We start from the raw sequence: 21,338 nt of genomic DNA, 5'->3' as shown, positions 1-21,338 counted from the left end.
CTGTTCTTGGTTTCTCTTTCTCACTTTTCCTAGGGTTTGTGAATTGTAAAGGCAAGAACAATGTGCCAAGGCCAAATACACCAAGTAACATGGTCCAAAGGATCTCCCGACCAACATATTTTAAAAAATATAAAAATGCAGTGTGGAAACGTTCTAGAAAATCAAGTAAAAAAATGTACAGTTTTTCCAAACAAACTTAGAATTAAAACATAACAAAAAAGTAGATGTTGTGTTGCACGTGCATGACACTTCAAGCATGAACAACCTTTTTAGACCATTACGGGTTATCATCCTAGTCTTTCTATACCATGAGATGCACACTCTTATATTTTATACAATCAACTCGAGACCAAACAACATAAAAGACAAAGAAATATCAGGCAGGGGCTAATGTAGAAGAACGTGTCATCTATGTGCACTACGACGTATCGCTCTTACAACCTAGCACGGACAACAAAAAAATACTTCGGTAGCAATCAAGGTATCAAGACATTATTTTCAAGAAGGTAGCGACACACATCCGGCAATGTTGTTGGAACTAGGCGAAGAAGGCTATAACAAACCTTGGAGTTCTCCTTTACCGTTGGCTGCAGAGGAGCACGTGAAACTGGTTGAATGCTAATAGGTAGATGTGGTGTCGATCTCACCACCACAACACCCTGAGACCATTAACAGGGTCATCGTCTCGGGAAGTGATTGATGTCTTTGGTCAGCCGCAACGATGGAAGAGCGCAAAAGGTCCCTATCGTCTGTCCACCGTGAGGACGAAACCGAGCCATCCTCCAACAACGGTGAAGGTGTATGCCATCTTCAATATTAGTCGGTCACCACAATGGAATCAGAGAGGGACCTCGTCGCCACCATTCAACGCGAGGCTTTTGGTCACAACATCCTCCACAACGGGGAAGAGGAGGGTGAAGGCTAGAATTGAGGAGGAGAAGAGGTGTCTAGGGTTGGAAAGGGAGGTGGCTCTTTGGCTACTCAGACCATGACCTATGTCCTATGTAACACATAGACTGATTTGTGAAGTTCAAAGCAGGAGGACGTCGCTAAATGAATACATGTTGCTAGTGGTATAAGAATTGTGGTGCTAAATGAAGATACAATGTGCAGTGTCTCTCCCAGCCTAGTGGAGGAAGTCACTGACTACGGCGGATTAAATTTGCGGAGCTTAAAGTTTGAATAAAGTCACCAAACATACTTTATTAGTAAAATAATGGGCCATTCATATATTTATTTTTCTACTGTCCATCGTCGTAAAATTGTCAACTTAAAGTTCAATTTATTTCCAGTGGTAAACATTATCAGGGCAGGGTAAGATTGTTAGCTACTTTCTCCGATCCATAAAAAGTGTCGCTCATTTTGTACTAAGTTAGTGAAAAATTTGTACTAAGTGAATGATACTTTTTATGAATCGGAGGGAGTACCGTATTTTTCTACGCACTGAGCATTTGTTTTCTTATGTCACAAAGTACCTTTAGTTTTTTTTTATAATTAGTCAAATTTTGAAGATAGCTAACCACGTTTGCTGCGTGGTAAAGTATCTTTAGTTTAAGACTAATAATACTCCACTCGGTATGGATTTATATATTCTTCTCTGCTTGATAATCTCAATTGAAAAATGCAGGGCATATTTTGATTATCCAAGTCCATGTTTTGAAAAGCTCAAAAAAAAGTCCATGTTTTGACCAACTACGAATTCAATAATACATGGATCCTGTTATATAAATGCAATATCATTGAATTCCAATAAAAATACATTCTGCAATGTTATTTTTGTACAATAAATTTGTGACCAGGCATAAAATAAATCGTACACTTTGCAAGTACACTTCGTTCTCACGGGAGCTGCACAAATGTTAATCTGCACACAAACACTTGACACAGGTCCATATAGACATGTTTACACAGACACTGTACTCTCTCGCCACATAATTGTAATGTTGCATTGTGGCCTGCCCATGAGTACATGTAATTAGTGTTGGTTCCGCTAATTAGAGTGGTAGTATGACTTATTGTGATATCAATAAGTGTTAGCACTAACAAATATTTATAGAACAATCTGAAATTTTGTGTAGTATTGTTACAGGATGTATGCTACAGAAAGCAAATTTTAAGTGTTTGGTTCACCTATGTAGTATTGTTACATCTACATAAAACTGTATGTCTCAATTTTATCCACACCTTAAGATACAAAATGTGCATTTTATTATGGGTATTGCCACAAAGAGATAGAAAAGGTGGGACTGTTGTTCCCTGCATAATTGGCCCTTTTCTTGACACATGGTACTATTTTAGCCGGAATTACCTCACATACGATGTTTTCCCATCCGATCTTTGTACGATGTTGTAATCCAGGGCTGTGCTACCGCTGGTTCTTGTAATCACTGCTGATGATAACTATTGTACTAAATATGTTGTACGCCAAGCAGCTCTCAATTTTAGCAGAATTTTAAAAGCAGAGATGTGTTATTGTGTGTTGGTAGGCAATACGTAGCACTGTAGCACAACTCCTCACATTGAAATTGTAATGATTTTTTTGAAATTTATACGAATTTTCAATGGCTTTCACAAAATTACACGAATATTATCTTTGGTTGGCTTGAGTCAAAATGCAGAATCATTAGAGGACTCAGTGTAACATCACATCAATATTAGTCTTTCCAACACATTATCACACTTTATCCTCACGTTCCACAAAACTTTCGAGGAGGCCACCCGTCCCAAAATTGTTCGTAGCCAAGCACTTTTAATTGGCAGGGTTGTTAGGTAATAAGTTAAAAAAAGATGACTCTAAATGATATGGGTAGTTTCTCAATTCTATTAACCCATAGACCAGCATGTCACGCTCCGACTCTTTTTCACGGCTGTCACACCTGAAGACGCCATCTGAATCTGGAGGAACGCTAGCCTAAGCCGGAGTTTGCCTCCTGAAGCATTATCCCAATTGGCATTACAGATTACACTGACGAGTTTACTGATCAGTAGCTCTGTAGTAAATTAAAAGATAAGTCATCTTACGTTTTGGTTTTATCAACTTGCAGAGGAGACAATTGTTATGGATTGGGATGCCATCACAAACTCTTGACCAGTTTGCATCCGAAGAACAGGTAACCAGAGAAGCAAATATTATTGTCCACTGTACTAGTGAACAAAACTGCCCAACTGGAAAAGACAGTTAACTCGTCTTAGAGAACTACCAGTAGCATTTGGCAATGACGTTCCAATTATCTTTGCATTTTGCTTTCCGATTCTAATCTACTCCCTCCAGGTCAAAAACGCTTTTTAGGAACATAAATTTTTAGGCAAACTTGAAACAAAAGTTATGGAACGTATGAGTATATATCTAATTCCTAAAGAAAGGGAATTCCCAGCTTATCAAATGCCAAATTTGCCATGCAAGCAACATTTATCAGTTTCAAATTTGCTTCTAGTGTTACTAACGCAGCAGTCGAAAACTGCGGTAGTCTTCTATCCTTCCATGGATGCTTCGCGCGAGTTCCTCGTGGCTAGAACAGCTAACAGCCTTCCTCGACTTATCGATCTAGTGCAAATGTGCAATCAATCCCCTCGTACAAGGCTCCAACTCCACTGTTCCTGTCCACAGATCCGAGGTTAGCTGCTCCACCGACCCCAGCGAGCGACATATTGATCTGGTGTGCAAGTGAGCTTGCGTTATTTTGTTCTTGTTGACTCTTGAGGCACAATTTGCCTGAACAATGGTTTAACTACGTATTCCTTCATCAATTGTTTAACTAAACAACGTTGGCAGTCGAAATCTGCTGGAGTTTGACAATGATAGGAAAGTGTCCTGGTTCTCTGATTTCCCACAAACGGTATTAACGGGTTGTAAATAAAATTATCTGTCACCCCGTCTGGCGGGTGCCTAAGATCATCTTGTTCATGCATACTAATTGATCTTTAAAGCTTGGCACAGAACAGATCTATCATGAATCAGTAAGCAAAAATGAGATCTTGTATACAATTCCACTATTTGATCGTGTAGATCTCGGAGAAATACAAGAAAATATGTGACCAATAATAGATGTAAACGGGGGTATAGTAACAGGAAGCCCATCTTACGAGAGCAGCCAGTGTCGCAAAAACCCGTTTCCTTCTCGCTTTCTGCCAATCTAACGAGAAACAAGGCCATTGAAGAAGACCAAGCATCAGATACCACATGGCATTCCTTTCGTCTTCTAAACTCCTTATTCATTACAGATACTATATACTAACATTAATAGCAACAAAAACAGAGGAACCGCAATTTTGACCAAAACAAATCGACAGACGTAGATTAGAAATAGTTGCAACCTCTCAGCCGAAAGATGGTGATTAGTGTTGTGAGATAATCACAGAGGAACTCAGCACAATTAAACGACTTCATCACCGATTGCAACCGCTCAAAGCATCAAAAGGAAAACGAAGAAATCCAACGCAAACACCACCAGACAAACAAAAAGGGAAGAATCAACGATGAGGGGGAGATCAGATGGTAGTGCATGTAGTTTCTCATCATCTGAAGATGCAGAGATTTGGTTATGGATTGAGATTCCTCATTTCAAACCCCCATGAAGATGGATCGACCAAGAAACAACTCAGATAAAGAAGAAGAAGAAAAACGGCAATAAGAAGAGAATCCTTTTAGTACTTCTTTCGTCGAGCTGTGCTTGTGTTTTCGGCGGCGGTACCCGGGGTTCAATTTATAGGCTGCCGCGTCTAGGGTTTGGTTCGCACGGGGACCTCGTCGAACCAGTGGGCCGGGCTATAACAGAAGTGTTTTGGGCCTAAGAAGCACCTCAAGTTGGGAAATCAGTTTCCCTCGGGGGCCCCAAAAAATCAGTTTCCCCTGGGAAAAATAAATTGCATAGAGAACGACATGCTCTCTCTCAAAAAAAATGGTTTTCTTGCATGATACTCCTTCCGTCCGGGTATTTAAGTCCCGTACGGAATTTTATGTCAAACTTTACAAAGAAATTACATTAGTTATATGAGTTTTTTGTGACACAAAAAAGATATCGTTGAATTATTATTGGAAAACTCTCTAATGATATAACTTTTATATACATATAGTCATATATTAAATGTTATTTGTATAATTATTGATCAAAGTTTGACACAAAATCCAATAAAAACCTTATAAACCTGGACGGAAGGAGTAACACGAAGATAGCTCACTGTCATTCGAAGTAAAACAACAAGAAAAATTTAGTATCGACGGAAATAGTGACATGTATCCATGTCTGGCTTTAACTCTGGCTTTAACTCTGGTACCTAAAAGGTTTGCGTGTCTTCAAGGCAACCTATTGGGTGTGGAGAGATAGTTGTACAAAATAATGATATAATGGCTGCATCATAGTTCTGGTGTGGTCTCGAAGCTGACACCATAGGCAAGCGATTCTTGGTGCTCGTTCTTTCGTGTTTTTTTATTCTTCATCCTCGATTCATCCAAATTATGATCCAAGACTTAATGATTATTGAAATATTTCATATACTCCATCTATAATGCCTTGTAGTATTTGGGGAATCATTTGGTTGCATGAAGAACTGCCTCTACCAAAGCATGAACAAAGCTTCATCGAGCAATGGCAATATATTCGAGAAAATTGCCCCGAAGGTATTTTTAGTACTCCCGCTCAGGATGGCCCCTTTTGAATATATAAAAAAATGGGTCAACCATAAATCACGCATGGCAAATACCAAATCAACAAAAGTCTTTGTCCGGTCAAGGTGACAACAACAATTGGCCGAGCCACCTAGGCGAGTTAGCATTTAAACAAGTTGAGTTAACTCAGCACTCAAATGAAAGGATCCAAGCATAAGGAAAAAGACTCAATTTAGGACGGTAAAACTAGACACCCTTCAAGGCCTCTTAGGTCATAAAGTATGTGCACCGTGTGATGACCCCCTCGCCCGATCCTGTCCGTAGGGCTGCTGCTCTCGTAGGAAAATCGAAGTGACTGGTTAACTGGGCCGAAAATGAGGCCCACGGACAAACGTCATCCACACTCACAACCCCGGCCGCAGCATCCACGTATCGTCTTCCTTTGTACGCTGCTACCTCATGCCCTCATCGTTTTCACCCGTTTGATCTCATCCGCCGACCATTCCTGGCTGTTATATCTTCCAGTCCGTTCCACCTGGGCCGCTTGTCCTTCGGACCGCTGCTCCGTTGGAAAAATCCATGGAATCTGGTTAGTTGTGCCAGATTAGCAGCCCATCTGTGCAGCAGAAGAGCAGTCAGAATAGCGAGAAAAAAACTGCTCGATCCAGATCCGTCCTCGTCGATGCACACCAGCCCTCCAGACCTTTGTTCTCCTACACTGCAATCGTCTTGCTCGAGCCGCCTGCCCTCACAAGCGACGGTGCGAGTCCGTTTCCAGCCTTCTAAAACACCCCGACCACGAGTCAGTAGGCTCCCCACATGTTTATCCTATCCACGGGAGGAGGAGAAGACTAAACCCCACCCGTCTTTGAAGAAAGCTTTGATCTCTATCGGTTCCCCTCGTCTTTCATAGCCGCTCCGACGTTGAGAGAAGAGGGAAACCACTGATTAACGTTTAACATCCAACTGGTTTTTTCTTATTAGGTTTGGGTGTTCTTCCTGGCGGCAGTTTGGTGTGGAGACCATGTCGTCCATGAAAGGACATTTCGATCCCTAATGAGTTTTGGTGTTAATGACAACATAACCTGTGGACTAATCGTGCGCCATGTGTTTTCAGATTTTATAACTAGTGTTGTGACACGATTCATCGCCCTCAAAAAGGAAAGAAGAGTATAAGGATTTACGGCTTTTTACTTTATTGAGTCGTAGGGAAATCCGTACTATAAAGAGGGAGTCCATTTGGGAACGCTTTGCGTGAATCAACTTCACGTACACAAATCTACTAAATTGCACCCACATAAAGCCTAAACCCAGTTTTGAGTTGAGAGTTGTTGTTATCCTGCTAAGCCTGACAGACAAATTCAGTTTTAGCCGGTACTACCGCCTAAATAGCCGGAGGTTCCGGTGGCCGGAAGTTCTGCCCTGGTACTGGTCAGGTACTGAAACGCTACTGGAATCCTACCGCGTATAGCGGTAGGAGACCGGTAGCAGGGCGGAAGTTCTACCCCCTAGAACTTCCGGTCCACTACCGTCCTGGTACTGGTGTAACTGAAATGTGTCTTAACGGTTGGATTTCAATGGGGTATAAAAGGGGCTTCGTCCCCAACAGGTTTCTTAGGAGAACACCAACAGGTTTCAATGGGGTATAAAAGGGGCTTCGTCCCCAACAGGTTTCTTAGGAGCACATCCAGTTCATCCCCATTCTCTCACTCAAGAACACCAAGAGCTTCAAATCTTGAGATCTCTCTCCCTAGTGCATCCCCCAAGCCAATACTTTGAGGAAGGGTTGAGAAGAGCTCGATCTAGGATTTCACCAAATCAAAAGTTGATTCCCCTCGTTTTCCTTGGTGGATTTTGTTACTCTTGGGATTTTGGGATCCCTAGCTGGAAGATGTTTCTTCAAGCACTCCAATCTTGTGAGTAGGTGTTTGAGGATTTGGCAAGGAGTTTCCAATTTAGTTGTGGATTCGTGCACTTCCCCTTGTTTGTAAAGGTTCGGCTTTCGCCTTCAAGGAAGCCATTAGTGGAACTCACCTCGCCTTTGTGGTGTTGTGAGAGCTCATCCCGCCTTTGTGGTGTGGTGAGTTGGAGAATAGAGTGAGCCTTTGTGGCGTCTCTACCTTTGTGGTAGAGCACTCCTCCAAACGGAGACGTACACCGATCCCAATAAGTGGAACTCCGGTGAAATCTTCGTCTTCCGTGTGGTATCATAGTTGCCCCCTTTACTTACTTGTTTTACTTCATTGTCTATACTTTGCTTCGGCTTGTGCTTCGGCTATTGCACTTCATACTAGGGTTGCATTCCTTTTAGAGAATCTAGTAAACCCTAGGATTAAGTGTTTGTATCTTTCAAGAAAAGAAAAAGAAAAAGTAAAATTTGTTAGTCGCCTATTCACCCCCCCTAGTCGACCATACCGATCTTTTAGTCCACAAGATTGATGTGTCCTGACTCCGTCATTCTGGTGTAGGTGGCGCGGCCTACTCCATGGATTAATGGCTATAGTGGCTCATCTTTGGGCGGTTTTGGTCTTTTTTTCTGGTCGATTCAGCGACGAAGCAGTGGTTTCACAACTTGCATTGCAGGGGTGTGCCCTCGGTCATGATGCGTTCAACGATCTTAAGTTTATACTTTTGTAAGTGGACAACTCATGCGACTTTTCAAAACCTAACAGGTTAGTCCAACTCGTGCAATGATGATGTCTTGCAATCGTCACTAAATACCTTGAGGAATATCAAGATGTGAATGATGAATTTAGCGGTTTTATTTCGAAGAACCATGCTGAAGCTTTTAGTTTTTTGAGAACCTTTATTACTCCCTCCGTTCCAAAATAAATGACATGGATTTGTGTACCTCCATCCCAAAATAAGTGATGTGGTTTTGTATAGACTACACAAATCCACATCACTTATTTTGGAACTTACTATTCCCTCCGATACATATTAATGTCTCAAATTCACTCAAATATGGATTTATTTATGTCTAAAAAGCGTCTAAATACATTTAATATTTCGACAATTAATATGGATCGGAGGGAGTAATAATTTTGTTCTCTGCAATTGTATATTGTATATATCGATTTAAAGCTAGGTACCTAGGTTGCTACTAAAAAAAAAGAATTGCCACAACACCACTAGTCAAAACCAAGAGTTCCCAAATAGCATTGAAAAAACCAAACTTGCCAAAACAACACTGTCGTTAAAGCTTTTTGGGCCAAAATAGCACTATGTTAGTACTCCGTTAATCTTCTCGTCTAAACCAAACCAGCCCGTCCCGTCCCCTTCTCTTCCTCCCCACGAGGCCACTGGTATAGTCCTTCCCTTCCCACGTGTGTTTTGTTCGGATCAGTCTTTTTTTAGGAGAATTTTGTAGCGCCGTGCAATGCAGCAAGTTTCTCAACCTTCTATTGCAACTCCAAGCCCAATGGCAGCAGCCATCGCGAAGGCTTCTTCACCTCCCAATGCATTTACAAGGAGCAAAATTAACTACTACTAGTAGTCCTCTTAAACAAGTTTAGTTAGTTTGCTTGCCAGTGGAAATGAGAGACCTATGGTGTGTGAAGAGTTAAGGGCATATATGTCTTTTTGTATGGCTGTTAGTCTCCGTTAGACTCAGTTAATGGCCTGTTTGGTTTGCTACCAAAACATACCATGCCGATTTTTTGGCCATTGACCAAAATTTGGTATTTGTTTGGATAGTGACCAAATATTTGGCTGCCAATGTTCCATAGCAAACTTTAGTTCATTTTTTTAGTTAAAATTGGCCAACTCATGTACTAGCAAAACCATAACCAATTATTTGGCTAGCCAAATTTTTGGCAGGGCAACTTTGGGATCAAACAAAAGAGCCCCTAAAACCAAAACTGAAGCGGTATTTTGACAAGTTTGGGTTTTTCAGTCGTATTTGAACTCTCGGTTTTGACTCGCGTTATTTTGGTTGTTCTCGGAAAAAAAAAAGGCTCAGCTGGACGCGCGACCTCCAGCCCTAGCCGCCGACCCACCTCTCCTGTTCCTGATTCCCCTCCTCCTCCTCCGAGTTTCAGTCCCTCGGCATCCAAGCGGTGGGTGGCACAACGCTGAATCCAGCATCCGCGGGCGGCGGGCGGCAGCGCCACGCCTACTCCAGCAGCCGTAGGTCCTCATTCGGTCCTCCCTTCTCCACCGGCTGGCGCATGAGGTAGGGTGGCTGGCAGCGACCTCGGTGGCTCGGTGGAAGAACAACGGCGATACTGTTCTTTTTCTCTGTTCATTTCGGGAGTAGATATTTCGGGTTTGTTTGGTTAAAACCGAGAACCGAACCGAACCGAACATTTGGGAACGAATTTTCCTACCAAGCTCCGCCAATCCGGCCCTTTGACCTAGAGCTCCCGCCGTGCCATAGCCCAGCATCACGGCCAGAGGTCTCATCCTCGCCACCCACTGTCATATCCTCCCTCCCGAGCTAGGGTTCCTGCCTCCGCCGCCACACCCTCCCAGCTCCGCCACCGGACGCCCCGCTCTCATCCCGCCCGCCTCCCCTGCCAATCGTGGACCTCGTCCTCCTCCGGTGAAGCGAAGCCGCAGGCGAACCAGAACTCCAGAAGCAGCAGTTCTCGTCCTCCCGCTGCCCGACCAGCTCACCACCGGACGTTCTCCGCCATCCTAGCTCGCTGCTCCCCCTCCTCCCGGCAGGACCAGGTCGCCATCTCCCCCGCCGGAACAGCACCACCAGCCGCCGGACGAGCCCTCTCCAACCTCCTCCACATCGCTGTCTGCCATAAGGTCAGCAATTTTTCAGCCACGTCGCCGGCTACTCATTTTTCAGCCACTAACATCTGCTCCCTTCGATTCATAATAAGTGTCGGGGATTTAGTACAAAGCCTCTGATCCATAATAAGTGTCGGGATTTAGTACAAAGTTGCACTGAGCATTTTTTTGTATGTGTATGTGTGCACAGTGAGCATCTTTTGGCATGTGTAGGTGTTGACAGTGAGCATGTAATTGATATTAGTTGAGCAAATTTTGGGCATGTTAGGCAGTGAGGAATTACACATTTTAACGACGTGATGCTTATGATAGATGGATAAGCGGAAACACCAGAAAGCTACGTGGGTTACACATTTTAACGGTCATGTTATGCATACCATAGATGTATAAGAAAACGTTAATGCTTTCCTTTTATTGACTTGTACATGAGTAAACATCGACTGTATCTTAGTGTCACTGCCTACGCCTGGATCCTGCCTAAATATTTTCACGTTCTCAGGGTGCCAACATCGCCGTCCCTGTTCTTCCTCGTCGGGACATCATTTTCCTTTCCTCTGTCCATCCTGTCGGCAGCCTTTGGCCATTGGGTTTTGAGGTCTGAGGTTGTTTTTAGCTAGGATTAGATAAGTCCCACTGACCTTCAACAATTTCTGGGTATGCACACACCATCTAGATCCGTCCTTGGGCCATATGCTGGTAACCACGAGCCAGTACTATAGATGTCAGGTAGTATAGTAATATGCCTTTGTACTTATTGTCAGATCTAGATTTTCCCTAAGGGTATGCAACTTACACAAAATTTTGATAATATCACAAGTGCGAAATGTACGGCATTTGCCAAAGGTACAATGCGGAAGCTTAGTAAAGTCTGGCAACATTATAAGTTCAACTCACTGCCATCAGCCTGCTGCTTATGGCCCATGCCATGGAACTGCAGAAGCATGGCCGTGCCCCTGCTTTCTGTGGCCTGCTACCATGCGTCCTTGCCTGTTGCCATCGGAGCCCAGAGTGGTCACCTGTGCATCACCTGTTGGCAGTGCGCCAAGGTGCTCACCACTGTCTGGGATGTGGCACCATTCACGTGCCTAGCGCTAGAGCTGGTAAACAGAGTAGGTGGCTAGAGTAAAGCTGCTGATCTGGTCTCTTTTTCTTTATTTTCTATCTAGGCTGAACTGTTAATATTTACAGATTTCTCGGGTAGTCATGGCCTCATGGGCCTACCTGGACTACCCACTGGGTATGCCCATGTTTGTCCTAGTGTATGCATGAATGGATTATTGCTTAGTAGAAATAACCGATCCTCATGTATAACGCAGTTCAGGGTGAATTCTCTAGCAACTTCGTATAGCAGGATGAAGTATTCATTGTACTGGATTTTGACATTATGAATATTTACCTATATATTTTTTACCATATATAGAAGTGTTGTAAGAAAGCCTTCTGTCCATACTAAAAAATCGTGACAATGGCAGATATAATTTCTGTTTGCAATGTTGGTGTTAGTTTAGTCTCTCATATATTCTTGGGAGTGTAACCAGTTAACTTCTTCCGTTTGCCTGGTTGCTTATCTATGTGTTTTTGTGAAATCAAATCTTAGGTGGACATGCATTTTGCAAATGTCAGGATCTAATCAGATGGATTCTGATGGCAAATTTGGAAAAGGTAAGATTCTTAGGTACTACAATTCTTCTTGGTTTATGGAAAAAGGAAACACCATTCACACTAATCTTATGATGAAGCATGTTGGACAGATAAAAAAAGCATCGAGTGTTAACAAAACATCGAGCAATACATATTGCTTCAATTTGTTGCCCTGATTAGTACTGAAAGTTGAGTTTGTCCAGAAGACCATGTTAATATTGTGTCTTCAACTCAATTAAAACCGCTTCGTCATGTGTCAAATCTATTGATCTGTCATAGGCTGATAGCATGGAAGTTGGCATTCTACCACATGTATTATATTCTGTTTTGAGTAGATAAGTTCATGAGTACCATATGCTTAGAACAATATGAACAAGGCTGCAGTATTCCCACCTTGTTTGACTTCTAACATTGAGCCAAGTTTTATCATTATTCAGTTAAGTAAATTGTTGTTATATATTCATTGAATTTACACAGACCTTATGACTTCTCCAACAAAGCACTTGCATACTTGCTACTGAACTGATTCTGTTCAGAAGTTCCCATTCCTTTATCAATTTTGCCCCCGAAGGCCTGAACTTTTGTTATTGCTTGAAAATGCTATTTGCTGAAAGAAGTCTGGACTCTTGACGCACCAGATTGCTTTCGGTGTTTTTCAGGTCCTCGGGAGCTCACTGGTGCTGTTGATTTAATTAGCCGCTACAGGCTGCTGAATCATCACAGTTTCTTTTGCAAGAAACCATTGCCGCTGGCTATCTCAGATACACATTATCTTAACAACGTTGTGGGTGACACAGAAATCCGTAAAGGAGAAGGAATGGAGATAGATCAACTCATTCAGAATTCACACCTGAGAGAGAACACTGCTTATATTCAACCTTTTGACATGGAAACATTAGGACACGCATTTCAGTTGCGTGAAACAGCACCAGTAGATTTGTCTTCGGTAAGATATCCATATCCCTATTAGGAAATTTACTTCTTTTGCTCCACATTCACTTGTTTCACACCTGGATTCACCAGGCTGAAAAGGGTACTCCTACTATATCGGGAAAATCAAAGCTTAAGTCCAGAGACAAAGTCAAGAAGCACAAAAAGCACAAGGAGAAAGACAAGGACAAGGAACAAAAGAAGCACAAACATCGCCATAAGGATCGGAGTAAAGATAAAGACAAAGACAAAGAAAAAGAAAAGGAAAAAAAGAAGGATAAGAGTGTCCATGATTTGGGAGGTGATCATTCCAAAAAACATCATGAGAAGGTAGTCCATTAATTCTACGGGTTTCAAAAAATGAGCATGATTGACTCAGATTTTCCTTATGCTCTAAATTCCTGCGAACTTTGTAGAAGAGGAAGCATGAAGGAATGGAAGACTTGGCAGATGTGCGTAACCACAAAAAAAGTAAGGTAGCATTTACGATGTATTTAATTCTTGCTGTGACATATATCCTTCAATGACACTCTTGTCCTTGTTGCCATTCCTTGTTTATATATGACAGCACAAAAGCGCAAAAATTAATCAAATGGGGAATGAACGTTGTTAGGTGCCAGATGTGACAACTTCTTTTCTGTGTTAGTTCTCGTAATATGGCTCCATGTTTTCTGCTGTTAAAGGGTGGCTCTGAAGTTTTTTGGTCAAACCACTTCCGATAGAGGTATATGCTTCTTGAACTTGTATATTATGTTGTTCCATTCAGTTTTGTGATTTGATTTTTTTACTTCTATTTTGCGAGTGAAGTTATGCCTTATAATACATCACCAATACGCACAGGGACCACCTTATCCATATAGGATATGTCCCCGATACGTATCGGTAAAATATAGGGAAAAAAGAGAGATTCTAATTTAATTCAAATACATGTTGGATACCTCCCTGATATGTAAAGGATATGGCTTAGCCCAGTAAGGGCTTGCCTTATCCTGATTCCCTCTGCCGTTCCTCCGCCTACCGTGACCTTAGAGCATTTCCAACAAATGATGTAAAATAGAGCACCTGAAAACTGTTCTAGGGCACCAGTTTTTGGGTTTTAGGGCACCCATACTAGATGATGTAAAATAGGGTGGCAGCAAAATTTCGGTTGATGCAAAATAGGGCACCACACACATAGGAACATGCCACGTTTTAACTTTGCAAGATCACCACAAACATATCACGAACATATGAATTTAGGTCTTTGCAAAATCATCACACACATTAATAACAACAACAACTAAGTCTTTTGTCCCAAGCAAGTTGGGGTAGGCTAGATATGAAACCCAAACAGAATTTTTTGGAGAATGAAAGTAACACACATAATAACATATGAATATGAATTAAAATCTTAGTCTGATTATCACACACACATCAAGTTCAAAAGCATAGCATAGTTCAACAAGAACACGGGCGGCGGTGGGACATGGAATTGGCCGCCGACGTCTTCGGTAGTTGGCGCACCTCGTCCACGGCCGCCGCCGGCCTTGATCTTCTTTGGCTTTGCGTTCTCCGACGCGAACGGCGCCAACTTCAGGCCGCTGGCCTCCTGCGGTCCCCTTGTCGTCGCTGGCAACGCGGTAGGGTTCGACGCAGCGGTGGCTCGTGGGGGCGCGAACACTTACCGGCGGACGGGGGCGGCGCTAGGGTTCAACGTGGCGGGGGAAGTGCGCCGGCACGGTAGGGCTGGAAGGCAGGGGTGGGGGGAGGGCCAGAGGCGCCGTCCATGGCCAGGATTTCACCGCTGGCAGTCGCATCGGGAGGGTGGCGGTTGCGCGCAGGATGTTTCAGCGCAAGGTTGGCGTTTGCGTGCCGCTGCGATTTGTTTGGGGCAGCCGTTCGGTGCCCCAAATATGCATCATGAGATGCCAAAACTTGGGGCTGCCCAAAAAAATTTGCAGCACAAAATAGAGATAGGTCATCTGCTGGAGCACTGTTTTTGGCCGCTCGTGCCCTAAAAATCAGTTTTTTGGGTACCAAATTTGTTTTACATCATCTGTTGGAGATGCTCTTACTCCCAGTCCCTTCAGCCTGCCTCTCTCCAGCAGGAATCACCATCTCGGCAGGAAAGGAGGGCAATCCACTTATATTTCTACACCTAACAACAAAATTGCTTTTTGTGTGCTTGTCTAGTCTACAAGATGTCTAGTGATCTACCCAACAACCTCTCCACTGTGTACTCATGTTACTGTTCTAGAAAAAAACTGGAAATGCAACTATTGTGAATTGCTATCATGTTGGCTTTACTAGCTACTATAGGGTGCAAAGTCATTTGCCGAAAAATAATAATTTAGGGCTGCAGGAATCCATGCATGTAAGATGGTAATCTGCTGTTGCTACGAAGACATACTCCCTCCAATCCATAATAAGTGTCGGAGATTTAGTACAAAATTGTAGTAACTTTGTGCTAAATTCCCGACACTTATTATGGATCGGAGGGAGTGTAGTTTATTATAAAAATAGTCAAATTGTCTCCCTGTGTTAGTGTTTTTGAAAATTGGCATATACCCTTATCCGTATCGGCCTGATACCGATTCTTGTATCTGTATTGGTGCCAATCCTTTTAAAAAAAAACTGAGAACTAAGATTACAGGTTCCCCATCTCCATTCAACATTTATATACCCTGATGAGTTACGAAATGCTCATTTGACACATTAAACTGGCTCGCGGGAGTACCTACGGTGCAAATTTGTTTGGCTGTCGTGGCACTGATGACATGGAAAGGGCGGGTTGTTTAGGCATGTGTGTGGCTCCTGGGGTACCAAAGATTTTGCAGATTTGTGTAAAAAAAAAGAGATTTTGCAGATTCCAACTTAGGGCTCGTTCGGTTAGTCAGGGTTTGAGGAGGATTCGCCGGGATTTAGGGGAACTTGACCTGTAATCTTGCTAATCCCTGTTCTTCCCGGCTGGGGTGGGAACAAACGAACGGGGCCTTTACAGGGTTGTGAATCGGAATGGTTGAAGTCCTTGTCGAAGTTCCCGGTCATCAACGAAGTGTACACCTTCACCACCCTCCATTTGCAGCCCCGGCTGTTCACCAACTTCCGGTACAGCTTAGTTCTACATCGTGAGCCCGCGGCAGCTCCAGATGACCCGTCAATTGCAGCACCAGCCGCAGAGCCACAAGCTTTTGGTGATGAATAGGGAAGAGGAAGCATGAGGGATTTCGGAAGGAGGCTGGCAATTTTAGGGATCTGGAGGAGGGGATTTAGTTCAGGAGGAATCCTTTATGAATATGGATAGAGGAAGGAAATAATGACAAAAAATAAGGGAGGAGCCGACCAAGACAGTCACTCTTGGCGAACGTGGAACCTAGAAGGATGAAAATATGAGGTTTCCAAAGTTCTAGGAGGTTATATGAAAAACTAGGGAGCCCAAGACCCACACAAAACACGTCACCAGTGCCAGGTCAGCAGAATACAGTAGCCAAACGTATTTTGGACCATAGGTGCTCCAAGCCAAGTTTAAGGTGCCAAGTGAGCATTTTGCGAGATATTGAACTAAATTGCTCCTGCATGCCAAGTTGTTGTGCTAGCAGCGTCATTTACTCTAATTTTATTGTACTTGCTGTCAGCACATACTAGAGTTATTATTATGCCTGCTGTTGAGGTCGTTGATGATTGTATCCTTAAGCTGTATATGCCATACTGGGTGCTGGAGGGATAAGTTGCTAATCTCTCATCAGTTGTAATTTCAGGCCTCATTCTTGATCTTTTCTGATCAGTTACAGCAGACCCATTTGCATTTCTAGTTTGTTTCAGTCGGGACTTCAGATCTTGAAGCCAAATTGGCTATCGGGCATCTATTGGTTCTAGCTTTTGGCCAGTTTTCATCTTTGAGTTAAACTTGGGTACAATAGCTTTTAAGGGTTCTTTTCCGCATGTCAACATTTGGTACAATTTATTTGCACATCATCACAGAATGTGTAAACAGACCAGAATTTAGATAGATGTGCTAGATGGTTTCTATGGTCATTCATCGCTTTAGATGACTTACTGTAACTCATTTCGTACTGTAACATATAGTGATGAGGTACATGTTATATTATGAAACATATATGATGATTTCTTTTGTGTTCTCCTGTAGACTGAAATGAATATCTCATAACTTAGATTCTCGGTGTTGACTATCACATAAGCTGTAATCCTCACCTTTCAGCCTTTTCAAAGATTGTGTCATCCTCATATTTCAAGCATTTATCTCATCCGCTATTTCAAAATGTTGTGCAGCAATTTACTAAAATGATATTGTAAAATTGGCATATGATTGTTCATTTCCTAACTGAGAGCACTGCGAGTTCCTTTTATTAGCATTCATTTAACACATACTGTTTTATTTTACAATGCAGTTACTGCAAATGGAATTTTCTTCATCAAGCTGCGCAGACTTGAAAAGAGCACTTCAAAGTGGATCATGATATGCTAGAAATCTGGGAGAACTCTGAACTTGTCGTATGGAATGATTTGACCTGTTAATTGTTACGTCAGTTTTTCGCTTATCAGCAATTCTTCAGTGTTGCCGATGTATGTCCAGCTCTGCTACATGTATGCCATACCCATGTCCTGTAATCCTGACAACAACAACAAAAAACTGGGCTTATTGTCAATACGCATGATGTGACCATGTACAACGGAGAAGCTAAGTAGCAGACACATACCATGATCCAGCAAAGTGATGAACCTATAAACTATGGGATTTGCAACACTTCCTACGACATTTTTCTCATTCTGTATGGTGACATCGTGGTGTGTGATCGGAGGTTAACTGCACGGGGCACGCCCACGTGCGAGTAGAAATGTGTCGAATTGGGCATTACGACGAGCTGGGTGTCATCCTGTTGTTGGCGTCAAGAGGGGATTGGTCGTGCTCACCAGTGGGCAGTGGCCGACCAGTTGGTTCTAGTCAGGACTCGGGAGCCACTTAGCATCAAGAACGCCGCCACTTCCTATCCAAGTTGCGTGGGGCTACTTTCTTTCTATGCCTCCATTGGAGTAGCACGAGCACAATTAACCAAAGGCATGCCAATTGTAGATGAGCATGCAGCTTCATAACCAAGAAAGTTCATCATAGGTTGATTGATTTTCAGTCAAATTCGGACCCAAAAGATATCGTCTCACTGATATAAATTAGAACTAAAATCTGGTGGAAGCAAAAAATGAGATCCAATGGCTGCCCAGTGGACATCCCAATTGGAATCGTTGTTTTCGATCAAAGTGCTTGACGTATCTCAAACCCAATTTTGGTTCTTATAGCTTATAAACTGAAACCACGGTTCTCCAAATAGAACAAAATCAAATGCTTGTGTGGCTAGAGCTGGACTCCATAGGTCCGATTGTGCCGCATGGTATGTAAGACTTTGTCCCCTGGCACCATACTAAGCCTCTGTTTGGCATTGCGGTGGATTATCATAATTCCGTTTTTTTCACCCGCTTTTCACTATTTTCGTGTTTGGCTAACCAACTTCTCCTACTTTTGTGTGTATTTTTCCACATCGGATTATAAAATAAGTTCAGGGCAACACAGTTCAGTAATGCCAAACTGAGACTAAGGATGGTTTGTTCTGTCCATTCGTGCTGAATGGGATTATCATTTTAGTAGATGAGAGAGAAATACATTGGGTTTTCCTCTGAACTGGAGTCCGACTCGATCCATTAGTTAAGAAGAATAGAGTTGCCCAGTTAATTAACGGGAAACCGGTCAAAAACCTTCATAAACGTCCAAAGTGTCATCATGAAACATGACCGCACCAAAACCACACTGGCCGACCTAGCCACCCACACTCGCTCAACGCACGCAGCCGAAAGAAGATAATCATCGAGGTTGCACGCATAAGTCATCGTCGTCACACAAACTCTCCTTTTGAGCTGTCAACTCTGACTTCCCCCACCAACGCCCAAGAACGTGGTCTCTGCCTCAGCAGGTACGCAAGCTCCCGTCGGCCATTCCAAACAGTCGACCACCCTCACAAGCGAACAAAAGATGCCGATTTTGATGGCGAGCTTCGGATGGTAAATATGCGGCACCGCACAAGAACCCTAGAGATCGGACCACTTCTCACCAAGTCATCGTCATCACGGATCACTCTTATGAGTCGGGGATTCCGACTTTCCAAAGACGAAGCAAAACCAACCCTGAAAGACCAGCAGACACGTCAGATGGACTGACTGCTATTTATGGCTAGCTACTTGATGTTCCGCACACCATAGAGTTATTTTTTTCCATGCCTCCAACAGATATTCTTTTTCAATCCACATCAAAACATGAGTAAAAAGTGGGTAGTTTGGTTCACCAAAATTGGCTAATATAATGGGGATGTCATGTGCTTTTAAACCCGGATTCAAATGATTTAGAACCAGGGTCGTAGCTTCTTGAATGGGGCTGGTGTCACTTGACACCAATGGATTTAGATAATTCTTCATTAAATCAGTGATGATTATCGTTAAATAGTGAGAAAAATGAACCCAATATAACGGAGATGACCCCATCGGCAATTTTATCTGGCTTCGTCCCTGTTTAGAGCGTCTCCTCAGAGTTGTGTCCGAAGCTTGGAATGTTGAGGATACGTACGATCTTATTGAACTTTTCAAACGGGGCCTACGAGTTAGCCACGACGCTAGCGTTACTACTATGCGCATTGTTGGATCCGTGTACATCAACACATGCGCCAGTCAACTTACACGTACTACTATACCAGGAGCAGTTACGCAAAATGCACGCTCCTCCGAGACCCTCACGTCGCCAAATTAAGCAGCCACTACGCCACGTAATATGATATTTTCCTCCTCGAACGATTCAGGCGGCCATGCATGTGCTCGTGCCATTAGTTGGCCACTCATCCTCTTAATGCCCAGCTAATAAAATAGTACTAGCAGTCTACCACACCCTACAATCAATGATCGACAATTAAAAAGATCTAAACTAAAGACTGGGACAATGTGTCTTTTAAGATTCACAAGATTCCTCTTTAGATATATAAGTGAGTCTGTGAGTGTGTAGGGCTCTTAGGTGATCCATCATACGCAGGGCATCAGACCCCCTGCACGGCTTGTCTCCCTACCAAAGCAGCGCGAATATTGGCGGCCCTGTCTGTCCCCTTCCCCTACGATGGATCTAACATAACCCTCGATCCAGCCTGCTTTACTTGTCTTTGGAGAGAAGAAGCCGCGCGTCCCGTTCCTTCCATATGCACGGCGCGCGAATTAGTTTAATTAAACCCTGCTAGCCTAGATCGCATGTGATCCACCTGTAGCTAGTATGACCTGCGGGCATGCAGATCGCGCGCTTGTCTAGCTAGCATAGTTATCTTAAGCATTTCGAAGTTACTGCGTGGTGCGTGCCTCGTCGTTTCTTTACGAGCTGTACCAGTGAAGCCTGTCGGTATCTTGACTTGATTTCCTTCCTTTGGAGAGAGAGAGAAGAGAGAGATTGGAAGTCAATCGGCCGCGGAGATCGGAGAGTCAGACACGACAGTGATGCATCGATCTGCAGCTCCAGGCATCAGGTTGCTTGGACTCTTGTCCAGAAATCAAGGGTCCGGCATGCATCTGCATCCTTTTCTCGCCTCATTACCCGTGCATTCAGATTGTCTTCAGAGTTTCAGTTAACAATGACAAGCTTATGATGATTATCTTCAGATGCCCTTCTCTTTTCATTTCTTTTGTTCTGCTCTCGAATTTATTTAGCTGCTTCTCTGGGCATATAGCTAAAACGGTCTGAACAGCAAGGCCTGATTTGAGGAACTTGACTGGACTGCTACTGAACTTCCCGGTTTCTATCAATTAAATTATTCTTCACGGTAACCAACCGAAAATAGGAAACGCATGCATGTGGTCCATTAGATTTGTATTCCAAAATAAGGAGAGTGGGTTTAAGGTTACTCATTCATAGTCATAGAGGGGCACTTCAATAGATTTGTATGCAGAAACTGATGAAGCTGGTTCCATTGTCCAACAGAAGCAGAATATTATGGGGGACAGGCAGGGGTCCATTAGCCACAAGTCAGTTAAATTTTGCATAATTCTGTGCCTCCTGAACTACTGAACCATGGGTCCCAATGCCCACAAATAATTAGCATGTCATATTCCCTGATCGGCCGGTTTGCAGTGTGATTGCCCTGTGTTTTGGAGTGCGGATCATGTGGAGTTTTCCCTTTTCCAGACCCCCCACATATTAAAATAGCAAAAATATAATGCCAGATTTGTTTCCTTTCTATGAAAGCAGTCAAAAAGAAACGGGAGATCCAAAGTATGATATGCACCACAAATTGGTTGACAACTAGAACTAGTTAAGAACACTTTGCCAAAGGGAAAGAGATGTACAATGTTCATTCATTCGTGTCACACTAGTTGAGTAGATCATATCTCGTATCTTTGGCATGAA

The 21,338-nt window shown here is 43.1% G+C and overlaps 1 protein-coding gene and 1 non-coding gene across 5 annotated transcripts; one reads left to right on the top strand and one right to left on the bottom strand.

Moving 5' to 3' along the window:
* Positions 1–4,043: 4,043 nt before the first annotated feature.
* Positions 4,044–4,189, bottom strand: LOC112270289. The gene has a single exon (XR_002962684.1). It is a non-coding gene; the product is annotated as a small nucleolar RNA F1/F2/snoR5a (small nucleolar RNA).
* Positions 4,190–9,568: 5,379 nt separating this feature from the next.
* On the top strand, positions 9,569–17,673 carry LOC100827934 (mediator of RNA polymerase II transcription subunit 19a). 4 transcript variants are annotated; one of them, XR_002962036.1, is made up of 7 exons: positions 9,569–9,779; positions 11,946–12,010; positions 12,649–12,935; positions 13,013–13,249; positions 13,336–13,395; positions 13,488–13,643; positions 16,657–17,040. XR_002962036.1 is itself a non-coding variant. In XM_024457238.1 (6 exons), exons 1-6 carry the CDS (start codon positions 9,775–9,777, stop codon positions 13,505–13,507), a joined length of 669 nt encoding a protein of 222 aa, XP_024313006.1. In that variant the 5' UTR covers positions 9,573–9,774; the 3' UTR covers positions 13,508–13,588. The 4 variants fall into 4 exon arrangements, 1 of the variants encoding a protein (XP_024313006.1); XR_002962035.1 differs by lacking the exon at positions 16,657–17,040 and adding an exon at positions 17,308–17,673 and having other exon boundaries at positions 9,570–9,779; XR_002962037.1 differs by lacking the exon at positions 16,657–17,040 and adding an exon at positions 17,308–17,673 and having other exon boundaries at positions 9,571–10,363.
* Positions 17,674–21,338: the final 3,665 nt, after the last annotated feature.

Source organism: Brachypodium distachyon, chromosome 1 (genome assembly GCF_000005505.3).
Source record: "Brachypodium distachyon strain Bd21 chromosome 1, Brachypodium_distachyon_v3.0, whole genome shotgun sequence".
NCBI classification, from domain to species: Eukaryota; Viridiplantae; Streptophyta; class Magnoliopsida; order Poales; family Poaceae; genus Brachypodium; species Brachypodium distachyon.
Note: the sequence above shows the minus strand (reverse complement) of the source record. Positions and strands in the feature narration are given on the sequence as shown.

Bases quoted from the DNA above. Each gene is read 5' to 3' on its own strand.
- LOC100827934 (XM_024457238.1), top strand. The intron at 12,936-13,012 runs GTAAGATATCCA...TGGATTCACCAG, and splicing joins CACCAGTAGATTTGTCTTCG to GCTGAAAAGGGTACTCCTAC. The intron at 13,250-13,335 runs GTAGTCCATTAA...CGAACTTTGTAG, and splicing joins CCAAAAAACATCATGAGAAG to AAGAGGAAGCATGAAGGAAT.